At 36.7% G+C, this 19,946-nt stretch overlaps 1 protein-coding gene across 1 annotated transcript in view; it reads left to right on the top strand.

Annotated features, from left to right (window-relative positions):
• Positions 1 to 1,215: 1,215 nt before the first annotated feature.
• LOC124721483 (probable histone-arginine methyltransferase CARMER) overlaps positions 1,216 to 19,946 on the top strand; it is a 133,113-nt gene continuing 114,382 nt past the window's right edge. The window contains 3 exon segments of the mRNA XM_047246489.1: positions 1,216 to 1,391; positions 11,551 to 11,682; positions 11,789 to 11,892. Coding sequence (XP_047102445.1) covers positions 1,259 to 1,391; positions 11,551 to 11,682; positions 11,789 to 11,892 — 369 coding nt within the window. The 5' untranslated portion in view covers positions 1,216 to 1,258.

Genomic DNA, 19,946 nt, shown 5'->3' with positions numbered 1-19,946 from the left:
TAAAAAACCCTAACTTTGAAGACCTCCTCGAAACGGGACACAAATGCGATTGTGTGTGTGTGTGTCAAAGGTGTCAACAGCACCCATGTGCCTGAGTGGCGCCGCGTCGTATGCGCCTATAGCACTCCAGGGCAGGACAGATAGAATATGTTTAGATGTTGAGAAAGGTAGACTAGGCCGTGTTAAGATTCTCATAGCAACCCGGAAAGCATCTTAGCACGTCCACAACAGTCAAAGGGTTCATACACATTTTATGTAGACTGTACTAAACGGGTTTAGGCATTAAAATACTATGCATACACTACAACATATGTCTGGAGGAATGGAAAATTATATGCAATATTCTGGCAAGAGAAATACAAGAAGGATCTTCTCAGCAACGCCAAAATTATGAAGCGCTTCTGTGCAGCATAAAATTGCGCCGAGTAACTGCACTATGTGCTTAGATTATCATACGTAGATTCGCCTAAGAAAAATGCTGCCACTATCATGCACTCATTTTTGTCAAATGAATTTGATCACGGGAGTGATTCGTGTATAGATTATAGGCTGAACGTGAGATGATAAGCGTTTATAAAAATGTTGTCGTGACTAAATAAATACAGTGATAAGAATTTGTTGGACCATCAAGTGTACAGTCTGCTTTTGAAAGCATAGGCCTACATCGAAGAGAGATAAGTTCTTTTATACATGTAACGTGTCTTAATAAACTTTTTTATCGTAATTGACACTGAGAAGATACAAAGTATGTTGTTTTTTAATTTTGCGAATTTTATTGCCTATAAATAAATTTGATTCCTTAAGATATTTTTGGTTTTTCGTACATGTTGAAAACTTTTTTTCTGCAAATGCCTTGTTTCTGTTTCTTTTTATTGTTTGTTTACATTCTAAAATATTCAATAACACCGCCAAAATAATCCAAGTATTCGAGGTAAACAAATAAGTAAAGAAGAATGCATCTGATTTACGTCGAAATTCTTGTAATACTCTATACAGCAGTTATGCGGCGTCTTACAGTTGGCCCCTAGCACTTGACGCTGCAAACAAATTGACCAAATATGAGTGACCTATAGACACGGAGGTACAATTACTATTATACCTCCATGTCTATAGGTCAGTGTCTCAGAACCTATCGTAAATATGTGGATAATTTACTGTGGTCAAGTTCATCATTGCAGCATTGTATTTGAAGTTCTTTGCACTGCTTCGAGCTTGTAGGCATAAGCTTAGTGTCACGCTATCTTATCTAATACGAAAAATGGCGCAGATATTTCGCAGGGTGAATGTCTTGTGCGCTACTACTACGTGTGAATTTGTGCCAAAATATGAACATTCGGTGGTTGTTACGCTAGACTACGATCCTCAGGGCCTCAGCGCAAAAATTCGGAAAGGTAATCAGTCTTATTTCTCGTTAAATTCTCTTGTACCAAACATCTCATTGTGTGTATCCGACGCGTCTTTTTGAAGAGAAAAGTATAGGAAAAAAGAGCAGGTTTGTTCAGTTATTCACCTAGTTATGCATAAGGACGTTCTTAGTCATCGCAATTCCTTTATTTCTCAAGTAGTCACTGAAACTCATTCTGAGACTTGGATACCGGTACAAACCAAGCAAACTTACTTTTATCGAAATTTCTTAGAAAATTTTGAGATTAAACATTTAAGGCCATTGTACTGTGGAAAATATTTCGTATGTAAAACTGAACCTTCGGAGCGCATTAGAAATTTCTTTGTTAAAAAGGAAAGTTCTAGTTTGAACAGCGTCGGTTTGAAGTGATCACTATTGGTCGTGAACAGCTGTAGTGTATAGGTACTAACAATAACGTTGACGACATATGATTAACTCTGATTTTTGCGAAGCAGTATTTTGACTGTTGCTTGGTAATACCAGAGGCGAGAAACGTCAGAGCGCGACTTCAGCGACTTGTTTATTGAGTGAACTTTCGTTTCAGATTTTGGATAAAAGAAGTGTAATTGTCGGCCCTTTTTCTTTACGTATGAAGTGGCTGATGTTTGGCCTATCCGTATTTTGGATATGTGAGGGATCTCCTGTAGCATAGTTGCAGTTTCATAGTAATGAACCAGCATTCAGAGGAATATTTTGATCTTGTCCATGTCTGAACACCAGGTTGTTCACGGATATTTTCTGAATAGTTTGGTACTAGTGATGTTGGTCTCCTGTTGCTCATTACAGAGTAATTTCTGATTCCCATTTATTTTTGTATCTGTAGTGCAATAAAAATATCTGCACAGATAGTGTCGATGGTATACTGTGTGTGTCTCATTTGGAAACAAAGGTGTGCCATTCACTCACGGCGCTTGCTGTTGAAGACAGTAATGCCCACTTTACACCTAATGAATGAGGTGGCCCAATGGTTAGAACACTGGACTCACATTTGGGAGGATGGCAGTTGAAATCTGCAAATGGCCGGCCAGATGTCTTCTGTTATTTCCTTAAATCACTCCAGGCAAATGCCCGGATAGTACCATTGAAACAGGGCATTGCCAGTTTCCTTTTCCATCCTTTACAATTGGGTCAAATTTCATAAACAAGAAAAAGTTATGTGTACATGGGTGGGTTACATTTATTGAATTTTGTTGCAGATTAAGATTACTAAATTCTAGCTCTGTAAATGACCATGATGTAGCAGAGTTTTCACAGCAAAATGATAACTGTTTGTAAACCGATGACATGTTCCACATCATGGTCGGTTGTTGTGTGGGTGATATTTGGAAAATGCAGAAACTAAACTAAATAATGAAGTCAGTTCTTGAATGAATGTTACTCTCACTGTTCTTAAAGGAACAGTGTTTGGGCACTAGTATTTATAATACTTTGTAAATGAGCTACCCAGTAACATGCCCTGTAAATCTATGCATATTGCGGATGATGTAACATTTGTAAGATGTATGCTAACTGTAATTACAAAATTGGGAGTACTGTAAGTTATGTAATACCTAGTTTGAATGTGAAACTTTTGAGTAAAATACGAACAGTTTCCAAAAAAAACTATTGTTTAATTCCTTCTGATTCCCACCCCCCTCCATATCAAAATTGTTGTGTGGTGCAAATCTCATGGGGGCCCAAAAATTTTTTTTGACAGGAAATGTAGTTTTGTATAGGAAAGAAAAATGTGTAGGTATAACTCAAGATAGTCTGTAAATAAATATAACAACTGCAAAGAGTGATATATCAACAATTTGACTTAAGAAAACAATAGTTACGAATGTACAGATACAAATCTATCAAATATATTACCTTCATTGACACATTGTCTCGCTAAATGCCTTGAAAAATGAAAAAAAAAGAAATGTATGTAAAAGTGGTTCACACTCTTGAATTCAAAAACTGTTGTAATCTTGATATTGTCCTGGTAGAGTGTGCAAATGCTGAGTGGTGGATATATTAATAAATAAACAGAAACAGGAAACAAACATTAACATTGACTTGTATATATTATCAAGTCATGTTAAACATGAGGCCCAAAATATATTTTGGTACATGAAAATGGCAGTGTCTGGTTTCTTCTATTTCATATTTAGAGTGAAGCACTTAATGTTTCCTCAGGCTCCCACTATATTTTCAGAAAATTATTTATGGATCTTTTAGAGGTAATACATTATTTGTTACATTAGAATATGTTATTTGTTTTAGTCAATAAAGTAGTAGTAATTATATAGTCACTTAAATGTGTTCAGATTTGGTAAAAGTATTTACTGCAAAATAAACTGCCGTAGACCGTCGAATATCTGAATGCTGATGAACTTAAACATTGGCTAATTGAAAGCATTCAACAAATTTAAATTTACATGTCCTATAGAAATTCTGCTACATGTCATCATGGTTGATTTCCTATGTTTACATCTGAATCTTCACTTGTGACAGTTCATGCTATTGTACAATTCATGACGACGACTAAAATGTCACACTTGTAGAAATATTTCGTTTGGTCATTGCTGGCTTTATTTTGTTGTTAATCAGTGGAACATCAAATCTGCAACATATCTTTAGTTCTAAGAGTGTTCATAAAGTTATATACTACTATTCCATTTTGAGACTTTGTTGAATAAACTGTATTGATGTGAATGTATTATACTGTTTTATTCTATATTCAAAAAAATTTTAGAGTATTAAAAATTTTGTTATATTTGTGAAAATTTTGAATATTATGTTGTTTAGTCATGAATTTGTCAAAAAAGTTCATACACATGCATACATATGTGCATACATACATACAGCATTTGTCAGTTTATTCTGACTTTTGAAGCAGTTACTGTTTGAGTGTGCTGTATTTTGACACTGGGGTAATGGCTACAAATGCTGGTTTGTAAAAATGAAGTACTAACAGAATGTTAGTTTGGTTTTAAAAATGGCTTTTCAACAGAAATTGCTATATATGCTTTCACTGGACAAATATTAAAGGCTTTTGACAACTGAACATCACCCATTGGGTTTTTTTGTGATCACTGTGTGAATCATGGAAATCTTCTAGATAGCTTACCTATTGTGGCATGAGTGGTACAGTTCACAAATGGTTAAATATGAATTAAACTTGAAGAATGAAGAAGATTGAAATTAACTATACAGATAGTCTACAAAAACCAACCAACCTAAGTGGGGAAGTATCAAGAACAGTGTCCTGCAACGTTCAATCTTGTGTCCCTTATTGTCCCCAATATATATATTAATAGCTTGCTACTCTATATTCATGAGGATGCAAAGTTAGTTCTTTTTGCTGATGATACCAGTACAGTAATCCCACTCAGCAAACAAGAATAACTAAGAAAACTGTAAATGTCTTTCACAAAATTAAGTGGTTCTCTGCAAATGGATTCCCACTACATTTTGAGAAAACACAATATGTACAGATCTGTACCGTAAATGGCATAACACTACTGATAAATATAGACTTTGAACACAAGTATGTTGGTAAAACAGAATGTTCACCTTCCAGTTTTGTGCACTGTTAAGAAATTGAATTGGAAGAAACACATTTATGATCTGCTGAATTGTTTGAGTTCAGCTATTTATTCTATAAGGGTTATTGCAAATTTTGGTGATAACCGTATCAGTAAATTAGCCTATTGTGCCTGTTGTAATTCACTGCTTTCATATGACGTATTTTGGGATAATTCGCCATTGAGAAGGAAAGTATTCATTCCACAAAAGTGTGTAATAGGAATAATAGTTGTAGCCCACTGGAGATCAGCATGCAGATATTTATTTAAGGAATTGGGTATATTCACAGTACCTTCACAATACATATTCACTTAAGAAATTAGGTACTAATAACCCAGCCCAATTCAAAAACAATAGCAAATTGCATAGCTGCAAGACTAGAAGGGAGGATAATAAGCTTTACTATTCTAGTTTAAATCTGACTTTGGCACAGGGGTTGAATTATGCTGCCACAAAAGTCTTTGGTCCTTTACCAAATAGCATTAAAAGTCTGACAGATAGCATTTAGAAAAGAAATTAAAATAATTACAGAATGACAACTACTCCTACTGAATAGATGAATTTTTAGGTATTAATTAAAAATTACATAACATAAAGAAACCTTATGTTAAACTGACTTTCCACATTATTACGAGATGTTGTATTCATGATCTATGGAACAAGTATTAATGCAGTGCAGTGTAATGTAGTAATGATAAAGCATCTCAACACATTAAAACCTGTTAAAGGGAATGTTACTCTTGGAACCTGTTGATTGCATCAATTTTCTGCAATTATACAGTGGAAATTTTAATGATTTGTTTAGAGTTACTTCGCCCTCACATTGAAGAATAATACACAAGTATGCGAAAATTCATTCTCCTCTACTAGGTCCTCCAAAGACAGTTCATTAAGATATGGCAATGTGGGAACATATAGCCTACATGATCCGTTTAAGAACCAGACATTTTTCTATCTTAATTGCACTCCTGTTTGTATGCTGTACATAGAATATTGATATTCTTCTTAACCTCTTCCTGCATAATATGCACGGGGAAAGGTAATACCTCTACCATTTTGGTACTTACCAGTGCTATTTTGTTTTTATCATTGATTGTAATTTATATGGCTGTGGAAAGTCATGATACACTGCAATAAATTGAAATAAAACAATTTTTCACAAAGCTTACACAGTGAAAAATCAACACTAACAATGTTTGCCATGTTGTCAGATTTTCTGTCAATCAGAATTTCTGGCACACACATCAAACAGCACTGTACACAGTCAAATTTTGCCAACTGTAGTAAAATTTGACAAATTGTTTGGTCATTTACAAGGGCCTTAAAACACATTTGTGGTACGTGACTGTTGTCATGGTATTCAAAACATGTTTGATCAGTTTCATCTTTTGAAGCAAATGTTTGCCTGCTACATTAAGATATGTCCTTGAAACTTCTGTAGAAAAGTGTTTTTCTGTTTGTATTCTTGTGTTTTAAATCACTGTGGTTTTTAAAACCTTTTGTTATTATGTGTGCTATCTGAATTCCTCAGTGTGCTTCACTTAAGGAATTTTACTAATCTGTCTTACTTCTTTAGTTCCCTGTAGTGTATTATTGCATTCACCATTCAACAACCTTTTTAATTCTGTCTACATCTAGCATGTCCTTTCACTCTTCAGTATTTTATACAGTGTCATAACTAATAAACACCTGGGCTGATTAAATTAAATCTCAGATCACTATAGGAATAGGATGTATTCAGTATTCATTTTGAATACTTCCTCTTGAAGTTGGATGTGGCAGTTTTGAAGTAGTAGCTTTTATTTGCCTAAATAAATTTACATTAATCTCAATAGGGTGATCAGACATAGGTTGATAACTATCTCTTTTTTCAATAGTCACAAGTGAGTAACACACTATTAGTTATTTTGGAAATCAATGAGACAATAACATCTCAAACCTGATAAATTTTTTAGCTGTGATGACAACATTGTTGTTGTTTTTCTGAATTTTATCGCAGATATTCCTTGTGCTTTTGACACTCTTCAATCATCTACATTTGTTTTTTTACATGGGTGGCAGTCAATAAGTTCTGACATGTTTATATCCACTGCTGACTTTTCCCTTAATAATTTACACCCAGTACTGTAACATCAAATTTTCTGTGAAAAATGTTTCACTAGTATATTCTGGGTATCATCTTGATTTGTATCAACAAAAATATTATTGTCATGGCCTACTTTCTGATAATGTAAAATTATCACCATTTATCTGTCAGTGCATTAATTCATCTGCTTTCCCATCACTTGGTCCCAATGTATTGAAAACTGTTAAAAAAGGCAGAAAAATATTTGAAGCCTATAGTGATATTAGGATGAGGGGTGTTCAGAATAAGATAAGAAACAACACTGTGGGTAACATTGAAGTCTTTATTCAAAAGTAGTTGCCAGAGCCCTGAGCTCAGCCAACTCAGTTTTTAATGAGCAGGAGGATTTCCTTCTTACGGATTTCCTGCAGCCGTGACAGGAGCCAGTCATTCATTGTTGTCCTCCAGTTTGTCATTAGAGCTGCTGTGCTTCCCCCTGAGATATTTTTTTTTTTTTTAGCAAACCAATCATATGGAAGTTGGAGGGCTACAGGTCTGCAATACAAAAGCTGCTCCCACTTGAACTTGGCCATTACACACTTTGTGTACATAATCTTGATTTGTTCTTTATTAAATTGGCATGAAGTTGTATGAGGATGTTTGACACTGAAGGCAATTTACATCTCCAAAGTAGGAAACACACCTGGGCTGGTGGAATCTTTTTTTCAGTTATGTATTATCACAGATTGGATTAGCTGCTCTGTTAAGTGAGATTATTCATTAATATCATAAACTGCTTCCAGGATGTGGAATAAATTTCTGGTCACACATTTCACGTTTGCAGAAATATTATGAGCCTGACACTACTTTTAACAAAGTGGCGTGTACCATGCTAATTCAGCAGCCAGCAAATTTATTGACAGACTGTATAGTGAGACAGAAGATAAAAATTCCTTGTGAAGTATGTGACAATCTTTGTTCGTTACTCAGTGATTGACATTCTGGTTCACAACTTATATTACTAATTTAACAGAAAATCTTTCATGTCTTTAGGTGAAATCTGCTTGTCAGCTTATACTGTTACTGAGAAATTTGTATGCGTAAATTTCGTATTTGTATTAGAATATGGATAGTGGTAGAGAAAAGTTGCGACACTGTGCTGTTGAGGGTTAAGCTGCACTTTGCTATTGTAATTGTGCTAACATGAGAAACAGAGCCGTTACCTTTATGTTGAGCACAAATGAAGATAGAAATGGACATTCAGACTTAATGAATACTTGTTTCTTGTAACTGCAAATGAATTAGCTTCTTAGAAATATTGAACCTGCTGACACACCTTCTGATATCACCTATCTCTTTTTGCCTATGAAATAGTGAAAATGGCAAACAGAGAACATCCATTGAAATCCAATAAGTGTAAAATTATGGTGATTCTCACGATCTTGCATTTGTTGGGTTTAGTAAGTCAATTTAAATTTAACCTAGGCCAATGCTGCAGATCAGTCTCGACACAACCTATATTTCAGAAAATAATATAAAGTAAAATATTATCAGTTTCCTTTTCTATTCTTGTTTGCACACTGACATTCAGTATTGGTATGTTCAGCCACCGCAGCTTCTCAATACTAGCTCCGTGTTGTGTATCACACAGTATAGAAAGTGCATCATTCATTTTTGTAGAATTCATATAGCACAGCAAACAAAACAGAAGTGCTGACATTCAGTATTGATTTCAGATGTTGCCAAGTGCTGGGGAAAAAAAGTTGGTGAGCATTTTTTAATTTTCTTGTGTTTTGGGCTAATATATATATATATATATATATATATATATAATAGAGGGAAACATTCCACGTAGGAAAAATATATCTAAAAACAAAGATGATGTGACTTACCAAATGAAAGTGCTGGCAGGTCGACACACACAAACATACACACAAAATTGAAGCTTTCGCAACAAACTGTTGCCTCATCAGGAAATAGGGAAGGAGAGGGAAGACGAAAGGATGTGGGTTTTAAGGGAGAGGGTAAGGAGTCATTCCAATCCCGGGAGCGGAAAGACTTACCTTAGGGGGAAAAAGGGACGGGTATACACTCGCACACACACAAATATACATCCACACATATACAGACACAAGCAGACATATTTAAAGACAAAGACTCTTTGTCTCCACATCCTTTCGTCTTTCCCTCTCCTTCCCTCTTTCCTGATGAGGCAACAGTTTGTTGCGAAAGCTTGAATTTTGTGTGTATGTTTGTGTTTGTTTGTGTGTCTGTCGACCTGCCAGCACTTTCATTTGGTAAGTCACATCATCTATATATATATATGGAAGTTATGAACATGCCTAAATGATGTATTAAGTTGGAACAATTGTTCTGTGCATCTTAATTATTTGTATGAAGTTGCATGAACTTGGTGAAACAGTCAGATCCTATACGCACTTTTGCAGCAGTTTTGTAGAAATTAAACACTTTCCATACAAAATATATAAATGTAAAATGTGAAATACTTATTCTCATCTATGGGCACACAGCTGCTGTGAATTCCCTGAGAGAAGTCACTTTCCTGCATAGACTGTTTCAGTTTGAAATAATCAGTATTTCATGATTTAGCAATTAGCTAATTTAATCCCTTGGACATTTTAAGCTACCTCTGTTCCTTTCCTAACATTAATTTTAAGCATATAGTGTCATATATTCCACACATCAGTTTGGGGAAGACATGTGGCAGCATCCATGTGTAATTTCAATGAAAGTGAATTTAAAAGTGCTTCTAAGTCACATAAGAGATATAGATCCAGATGGTACTGAATCCTTTCTTGTGCTCATGACGTGTTTTGAGCATAGTCCGTCACCAGATGACCTGGTGACAGGTAAAGAGAAGTGTTAATAATATCGTGCAATACAGCCTAACCAAATAATTGAGATTATATAAATCTCAAATGAAATTAATTGTACACAATTTTTGAAGAACATGAATACATACCATCCAAGATCATTACATGCATTGTCAAGTATGCTGAATAAAGTCTGTACAAAGGTCAAGCAAAACGTCATATACAACAAATAGGCTTAACCAATAGCTGAATACAGTTACATTGTCAAGGCACTGCTAATGGAGCCATAACATAAGCTTGTATCGGTACGGGGCAGCTCTTCTGATAAAGTGTAAAATACAAATATTAATATAAAATAATAAAAGCTCAATTAGTACTTACGTGCAAGGCCACTTGTATAGTACAGTATAAAAGACGCACCATTTACGTTGTCATATAGAACCATATTTGGTATGATCATAGTTTCAGTAGGGGACATCACATCCAATGCAAAGTTAATTAAAATAATTATTTTTCAATAAAACAAAGTTAATCCATTTTCACCAGCACAGTACAATACTACACACTTTTGAGCTGGTGGGTGGCATGAATCTTGTATATGATCTGGATCTGTATTACTTATGCAACTTATCAGCATTTGTAAACTCACTTTCATAGTTACTGTTGTTATGTTTGCACACCTCTACCAGGACTTCAGGTCTGTTTTACATCATGTGTAATCTCAGTTTAAATCTTATATGAAACTATTTTAATGTTTTGTATGCAGCTACAGTGACAAAACTCGCATCAAGGTCAAATTTTCTCTTTTTTACGTATGGGCTTGACATATGAGGTGGTTGTGCCCACAACTACAATGGTTACGAGGGTCCATTAAAGACACTGTCAAATGTTTTTTCATCTACAGTGATGGTTCGATTATATGATGCTATATCCGTACAATTTTCCACTGTGATGAAAATAAGAGGTTGCTCTAAAATATTCAAGGGGAGGGGGAATTAGCTAACAGCTAACTCAAAAAATAGTGATTATTTCAAAATAAAACAACCTACACAGGAAATTCGCAGCAGTTGTGGACCCAGATGTACAAGGTGCCTTGTCACTTTCATTAATGTCACATGGTACAATTTTTTCAGGGAACTCATCAAGCAAAGTTTCCTAGTAACAAAAGCATATGGTATGAATTATTTGTGGTATATATTCAAGAACCTGTAGAAGCCTGCCTAACCTGTTCTTAGTATATTTATACCTTTGCGATGTGCTGTAAATAATATATTGATTTCAAACAGCATAGTTAATAGTTGAATGAGAAAGTTTCACAAATGTGCCAAATGGGCTGAATACTGCAGCTGACCCTACACTGATCAAATTGGTATGAAGGACATTGTTAAAGTTTGTGTCAGACTTTTTTAATTTCTTAAAAATTCCAGGTTAATCTTTTTTTTTTAATTACATGGTAGGAAACTTTTGGAAATCAAAATTTCAATGTTGAGTTCTGGTGCAGGACGTTTATCATGGCAGTCTGAGGCAAATCATGGCATTAGAAAACCCACTTCAGTTTGTAAATATCATATGTTCTAGGGTTTGGTTTGTGCATAACACGTATCTTTCGATAAAAAAAGTTTTAAGTATTTTTTTCATTTATAAACTGTCTTGTATATTTTCAAAGAGTTCTTTTTCTTTTTTTAAAATTTCAGATGAGAGTACTTACGACAGCATTGGTGAATATCCCATTTCGAGGGCAACTGAATGTGCTAGAGTGGGACCACAAGGTTATGTATTCACTTTTGATACAGAGAGCCTCCTATTCAGATTTCAGAGTGTAGCAGGTATGAAGTTCTGCATCAATGCAATTTTGTTGTTTACTGCTTCTGTTCTGCCGTGTCAGTTCATTTTGTTGACTTAATCCTTTGATTTTATTCTCTCTTTCCTCAGATGCTAGAGCATTTCACGAAGCTGTAAGCAAAGTAAAACTTGGAAAGGATTCGTCAGTTTTTACAGATCGCACGGAAGACTCTTCAGCCATGCAGTATTTCCAGGTGAAATTTTTTTTATACCAAATACATTGAAATAACCAGTAGCATTGTGTTAAAGTACTTCTAAGAGTGGCACCGAGCACATAATCTGAATGTTGTGATTTGTGAAGAAACTTTCATAATGGTGACAGGAACAGATCACTGAAGTTGATGACCAATTCCATGGTTTGTAAAATGCCAGAGGGCATCATTTTTTTTTATAAACAAGATCTTTGTAGAGGTCATAGAGTAAGTTTGAGTCAGGTGTCTGGCAGTTATCATTTGATAGCCTTATAAAATGATTTTAGCAAATCCTGTGAAATGTGGAAGAAACAGTTTTAAAAACTGATTTGGATGAAATCCATGGGGACTGAGCACAAGCACTGATGATTATTTTATTGTGGTTTAATGAGTATAAGCATGACCATAACACTGAAGATAAAAGCACTGTGGCCATCCAGTTGACCTGTTAAGACCATGGTGTAATATCCCGTCAAGAGGTGGAGTTGATTATCTTCTTAGGTTTGTTATGAGGAACAGCCTTAATTCGAACTACAGTAAAAGATGTGGAGCACAGTATATATTATCTTTCAGTATACCTTTAATTTATTTTGAATAAACACCGTGGCTTGATCATGAATCTTGATGGATCATGAATCTTAGTGAGCAGACAAATTATGTTGGTACATCTTCATTGTTGCCCATGAAAGTCTAAGGTCATTATTTGAAATGTTAAGCAGTGTCTTGCAATAAGTATACTTGATTATTATTGTGTGAATGCAATCCTGGTGTGCTCATCCCATTTTGTATCACTTTGCAACATTACACCTAAATATTTAATTGATGAGACTTTCAAGCATCTCACTACTAATGTTATAGTCAAGTATTGCAAGGCTTTTTTCTACTTATCCTTATTAACTTCAATTTTTCTACATTTAGAACAAGCTGCCATTCATCGCAACAACTAGAAATTTTGTCTAAGTCATCTTTTCTATTCCTACAGTCACTCAATGATGACACCTTCCCATATATCACATTGCCATCAGCAAGTAACCATAAATTGTTCATCAGGTCAATTGTCCCTGGGGCACTTCTGATGATATTATTGTCTGATGAACACTTGATGTTGAGAACTGCATACTGGGTTCTATTACTTCATAATTCGTCGAAATACTCGCATATCTGGGAACCAATCCCATATACTTGTACCTCTGTCAACAGTCTACAGTGGGGCATCATGTCAGATGCTTCCTAGAAATCTAGAAGAATGGAATCTGCCTGTTGCCCTCCATCCATGGTTTGTAAGATGATATGTGAGAAAAGGGCAAACTGAGTTTAGCATGAGCAGTGTTTCCTAAATCCATGCTGACTTGTTGGTAGAAGCTTATCTGTCTCAAGGAAGTTTGTTATATTCTAACTCAGATTGTGTTCAAGAGTTGTGTAGCATACTGACATTAAGGACATTGGTATGCAATTACGTTACTTAGTTCTTTTACCTTGTATATATATAAAAAAACAAAGATGATGAGACTTACCAAACAAAAGCGCTGGCAGGTCGATACACATAAACATACACACGAAGCAACTGTTTGTTGCGAAAGGTGGAATTTTGTGTGTATGTTTGTTTGTGTTTGTTTGTGTGTCTATCGACCTGCCAGCACTTTTGTTTGGTAAGTCTCATCATCTTTGTTTTTAGATATATTTTTCCCATGTGGAAAAATATATATATATATAGTTATCTGTGCTTTTTCCAATCGCTTGAGACCTTTTCGCTGGGTGAGAGATTCACGATAAACACAGGCTAAATCAGGGGCCAGATCCGCAGAACACTCTCAGTAAAACTGAATTGGGATTCCATGTGGACCTGGCAACATATATTTTCGGATCTTTCAATTGCTTCTGTGTGCCACAGATGCAAATTTCTGTGTCCTTCATGTGGGAGTCTGTAAGACAGTGAAACGATGGTATGTTAGTATGATCCTCCTGCATGAATGATTTCTTAAATATGAAATTTTAAACTTCAGCTTTCCTTTTGCTATCTTCTGTTGTCTCCGTAGACTGCTCGATGAGTGACCGAATGAAGCCTTTGACCCACTTAGTGATTTTATGTACGACCAGAATTGTCTTGGGTTCTCATCAAGAGCAAGGTATGATGGTGGAGGTTGTTATATGCTGTGTGCATTGATCTTCAGACGCTTGAACTTCTACTAACTTTTGCCTGCTGGCATTTGTGCACTATTTTTAACCAAGAGTGCAATATTTTATTTCCTCAGTGTTCCCTGAAACTGATTATTAGACTATGGTGGGTCCTTTCCATCCTTAATCCACTCACTTGGTATATACATTTCCAGAGTGTGATTTACAGTCTGTTTAAACTTCGTCCAGAATCCCTGTATATCTTCCATGCTGGAGCTAAATGATGTCCATTCACTGCTAAGTGAGAGTCTAACAATTGCTTATGCTTTTTTAAGCATAAACACTCTCCTGTCATCGCAATATCATCATGAGCACTAATCCGTGTATCTGAAACTGTCGATAAGGTCAGGTCTGTCTGTAGCTACAAGGTCTAATATATTTCCATTGTGTGTGGGTTGTCTAACTAGTTGTTCAAGGTAGTTTTTCGGAAAACATATTCAGAAGTACTTCACAAGACTGTTAGCCCATGCCACTTGCAGTGAATCCATAGACATTCTAATATCTACACAGTAGGTTAAAGTCGCTTCCAACTAGTATTGAATGACCTGGGTATTTACTTGCTACTGACTGTAGACTTTTTTAATTATACTCAAACTATCACAGCATAAATAGGTGGCTGGTAAAACTGTCTAACAATTAACTCGATTTGACCTAGACTTGTTACATTCTTGCAGATGATTTCACTATCACACTCAAATTCTGCTGCATTGGAGACAATATTTTTGTCAACTGCAATGAACTCACACTCCTATGGCATCTAATCTGTCTTTCCTATATACATACCAAGAATCGCTAAATATCTCAGAGCTTTTTACTTTGTGTTTCAGCCAGTTATTGGTCCTGAGAATAATTTGAGCAAAAGAAATTTTCTGGAGGGCCAGAAATTACAAATACTTAAAGAACTCACTGTTAAAATTTCGACAGTCAAAGTGTCTCTACTTTGTATGTGATCTGATATTGCTCCCCACATATTGACTTACAAACATTCAGCAGAGAACCTCAAACTACTGCCTGACCAAGAAAAAAAGCCTCATATGTACTCTGCGGGTACTCAACTACTCGAGTAGCTGCTTCCTTTGTGTAGTGCTCCTCTTAACTATCAAGGGGAGTCCTACAACTCTGCATGCTATAACACAGGCCCAGAAATCTACAGCCATGACCATCACAGAATCAATGAAACCTCTGGTTGAGGTCCCCAACTTGGCTCCAAATCAAAGAACCCTGATAGACCATGGGTGCTCTGTTTGCACCATGCAAGTGAGGCCAGCAGTTTTCACCACTTCCACCAGTTGCCAGAAGAATTTGAGGATGTTCTCAGAACCCAAGTGACAGGCATAATTGGTGATAACGTTTGCAACAACTCAATCTTAAGGCACCCTGCACCCTTAATAGCCATAGGTAGAGCCTCCCCCACATCTCAGATATGGCCACCTGGCACACAAACACATAGTGCACATTGGAATTCTGTCTGGCCCTGGACATTATTTCCCTAAGAGGCTCCACAATGTGCCTAACATTGGAGCTCCCGATAACTAGTAAACCCCCTGCCCCCCTGTATCTGCTCAGACCCTGCTGAAGGAGTGGCCATCTGCCCACTCACAGAGTGAATGTGTGAGGGCAGATGGCGAGTCTGCACATCGACACTCTCAATGAGTGATGTGACTGCATAACAACCCACCACTCACCCTGCAGAGTGTGGATCCCATGTCGGGGTATGCAGGAAGGTGCCTTGACGGCAGAGCCTGTGGGTGAAACAAGTGACACCAGAGATGTTCCATGTGACGTGCCAGTTTCTCCGCTGCTGCCACATCCTGAGGCAGCAGTCTGCAGGTGGCTGACATGGTCATAAGTATCTTCAACTGTTTACGAACTGCAGCCAGCTCCTCTTGCATCTGCACTCAGCAAGTACCTCCTGCTAGTAACTTGAGAATTAAACTATGATTAAAAACCGAAAAAGTCAAATATGTTACTTGATAGTCTCATGGTGCTTCAGCAGTGGATGCTCTCAACTGATTGATCTGTGGTTACTGGCTACTGGCCATGCAAAAACAAACGAATGCTGATTGCATGAATGTACACATTACCATTACCAAAACACATTACTGTACCTCTCAAACACAAAAATAGCAGTGAATTAAAGAATTAAACTGAGAACACAGAGAAGCTAGATATGCTATTTGTTAGCCTCCTGTTGCTTCATCCACGAAGGTTGATAGCTGAATGTTTTACACCAAACTAGGAAAATATTTTGGATACATTTTGTGATTTTTTTTTAATGTTTTGTAGGGGAGATTACAACTTCCCAGCTATAGATTGGGAGAGTTAAATCATTGCAATAAGGTGCAGGATCAGGAATTTGTATGTAATCCTTCTGAATGTCTTTTCTGAAAACAGCTTCTGCAGTTGGAGAATCAGTTTGAGGGGATAATGCCTTGGATATCCTTGTAACTGAAGAGAACTTTCAGTTTGTTGAACATAAGAATGTTATAGCATCAATGAATATATGCATTAAAGGAAATTGAAAAAAAGGGGAACTATTTCTGCTTAGCAGGTGTTAAAAGTAACAGAATACAAATGATTTGAGCATTCGACATCATTTGGTCACCTCTACAGGCAATTCTGTGGCTTAGCATTGTATACAGTTCAAAAGCAACTTACAATATGCTTTGGGCAGGTCTGGCAAGAAATTTTGTGATGAATGCAGAAAACCTAAACAAATCCAAAATTAGTGTTAGAGGCCATCCAAGAAATGTTAAATGAATTTGAGGGGAAAAAAATGAGAAGTAGTGTGATAGAAGGCTGAAATAATTAATTTGATCTTCCCAAAATGTTCACTGCAAAAGATCCATAACAAGATTCCTTATGTTGTACAAATGCTGAAATTAGAGATATTGAGGTAAGTGATTGTAAAGTAGAAAATTAACTAACATAATTCATCATAGAAAACGCATCTTGACACCAGATGATACACCTGTATAATTCTATGAAGATTGTATGAAGAAAATTTTTTCTCCTTGTAACGGCAGTTTATTGTAGGTGGTTGGAACAATCGAGGGTAGCAAGTAGCTGGATAAAGGTGCATGTCATTCTTGTTTTCAGGCAGGCAATCTCATGTTTAGGAATCAGCATTAATACCACCATCAATAATGTTGTGAAACTTAGATCACCTTTGAAATCCGGATGGCAGTTGATAACAGTGCCCAGATTAATGGAAGGAATTTGAAGTTGCATGTTACATCCATGTGAGCAAAGTATGTTCAGATTATCAGACTTGCTTTGTGACTGAATTCAGGACTACTTAGTAGATACAACTCAATAAGCAAAATAGTAAGATGTAAAGCAATTTTAGGTGTCACTCAAATGAGTGTCAACGCCCCTTTAAATTATGTCAGGTAATGTCTGGAGCTCTGCAAGACTGTGGATCATCCTGTTGCATATGGAGAAGTAATAAAGCTAGAAAATAGTGGCACAGTGCAGGAAAGCCAGCAGGGGTTCGATGCATGTGCAGAGGATGGCATTTGACCATCAGCATAAACGAACATTGTGTAGTGTCCTGTCACTAGTTGGCTGTTTGATTGCTGGACTGTTCCTAACCCTGCTGGCCATAGTCACAAAATCTTCCAGCTCCCTGAAGATATCTTCTGCTTTCACTTCCAGGAACCTGCATTCCCCGACCTCAGCACTTGGTCTGTTCCCTCACCAGTGCTGACCCAGAGTCAAAAGTGTTCCTACAGCAGCATCCTCACACAGTCATCACCAGAACGTGTCAAACACAATGTTGACACCCCCCCCCCCCCCCCCCCCCCCCCACACACACACACACACAGACCTGGCTCAAATCAAGTATTCCCACAAGTTCAGTAAATGTAGATGGCTACATCTTTATAAGACAAGACAGATGTAACAGACAAGGGGGTGGCATACGGGGGTGTACATATGCTTTGCTTTATCACCTACTGTACTACACACATTCAACAGTAATTAAGATAAACAAGTGAAATATATGTTCATGGAAATGAAATCTCGTAACAGAATGTGCCTGATATATGTTTTCTATAAACTTCCTAAAGTACACAGGTTTGTCTGCTTCGCAACTGCTAATACAAGTCTTGAATCAACATACGAGCATGTAATTATAGTTGGTGATACAATTTTTTTTTATACAAATTAAGTTGATGCTTCCTTCTTCAAATGTATTGCTACCTCAGCTTGCCCCTACCCATCATACGAAGAGTAGTCACACTCTCGTAGATCTATTTGCAACGAAATCCCCAGAGTAATTTGTACCTCTCAAATATCTGCACCTGGCATCTCTGCCCAGGACATAATTTTCATGGTGTACTTGCTAGAACGTCCCAGATAGAAACCACAACTACATACCTGGACTTCAGACACATTAATTTATGTCAGCTTGCAGCTAAGGTGCAAGAAATAGTTTCAGGGATGTCTTCTAATCCTGTCTCAGAGATAAAAAACAAAAAAAAATTCATGGATTTACTAACATATGTAATCAGTTGTATGACAAATCTGCTTGTCTAAATACTGGAAAAATAAGTTGGAAACCTGCATCTTGACTAACTGAAGAACTAAAACAACTGAGTCCCAAATTCTGCACATTGGACATACCAAGTGCAACATCATATTGCTTACAAGTACAAGCAGAAGCAGAACACACAGTCAAGCTGCGAGAAATGCAAAACTAAGGCATACCCATACACTAACATACAACAATAATAGATCATCTGTCCTGTGGAAAAATCTGTGTGGTATTGGTACAGGCAAAGTAAAAGCTGGAAGTGATCCCATTCTGCTAGCCGAAGAACTGAACTGGTGCTTCATATTACCTGCAGCTACAATTGAGCTGCAAACAAAACAGAGACTCATTGATTTCTTCATGGGGTAATAAACTTAGCCATGAAAAATTCTATCTAAAGCATGTTACCTATAGTACCATCCAAAATGCAGACATACATATCAGATCAGACCCTAGTGGACATGGCATCCCAGTTCAAATGAAGCAGCCTATTATTGTCCCACTACTTCTCACTATAACAGGTATATTCTATGACTCCTTACCACAAGTGTTTCCCCTGAGGCCTGGAAACAGGGACTAGTTAAGCCACTACCCAAAAATGACATTGCCACAGGATCCCCTGACTACTGACCTACTTGCATTCTTCTTACACTGTCCAGGGTCTTAGAATATATAGTCCATGACTTGCTAACAAATTGCCTAACTGCAAACAACATACTAGATGAATACGAATCAACTTTTGGTAAACATTGCAGCACTGTATTAATAAAGGTAACAGATGACCTGAAGCTTGCCATAGATGCAGGAGAGGTGACTACCACGTGCTTCTTGGACTTCAGCAAAGTGTTTGACATAATAGAGTTCAATATTTTACTTGCCAAACTTAGCAGGCGAAATTTCTCGAAAAGTGCAATGTTGTGGTTTTACTTATATCTGACATATCTCCAGCAGTGCATTGTGTCCGTGTTGGTCACCCTATAGTAACAATGGATGGATATAGTATTTGACTTCCCACAGGGTTCAGTATTAGGCTCGATACACTTTTCATTGTATGTGAGTTACGTTATCAGTTTTATCCTGGTGCATATAGCACATGTATGCTGATAACTTCAAGCTGTAACTAGTGCAAAGCCAGTGAACCTAAAGACAGCCATTGAGAATCTTGACAGAAACCTGTGTTTGCATTTTCAAAATGGGTGCAGGATGTAGGGTTAAACAGGGTGTATACGACCCGGGACAATCGGGAGATCCGGGAGAAACTCGGGAATTTTTTCATCCGGGAGAAAACTGGGAAAAACCTGGGAATTTTTTAGAATTCCGGGAATTTTTAATTGTTTTAGTTTTCAGT

The sequence above is a fragment of the Schistocerca piceifrons genome, chromosome X, assembly GCF_021461385.2.
Source record: "Schistocerca piceifrons isolate TAMUIC-IGC-003096 chromosome X, iqSchPice1.1, whole genome shotgun sequence".
Lineage (NCBI taxonomy): Eukaryota > Metazoa > Arthropoda > Insecta > Orthoptera > Acrididae > Schistocerca > Schistocerca piceifrons.
Note: the sequence above shows the minus strand (reverse complement) of the source record. Positions and strands in the feature narration are given on the sequence as shown.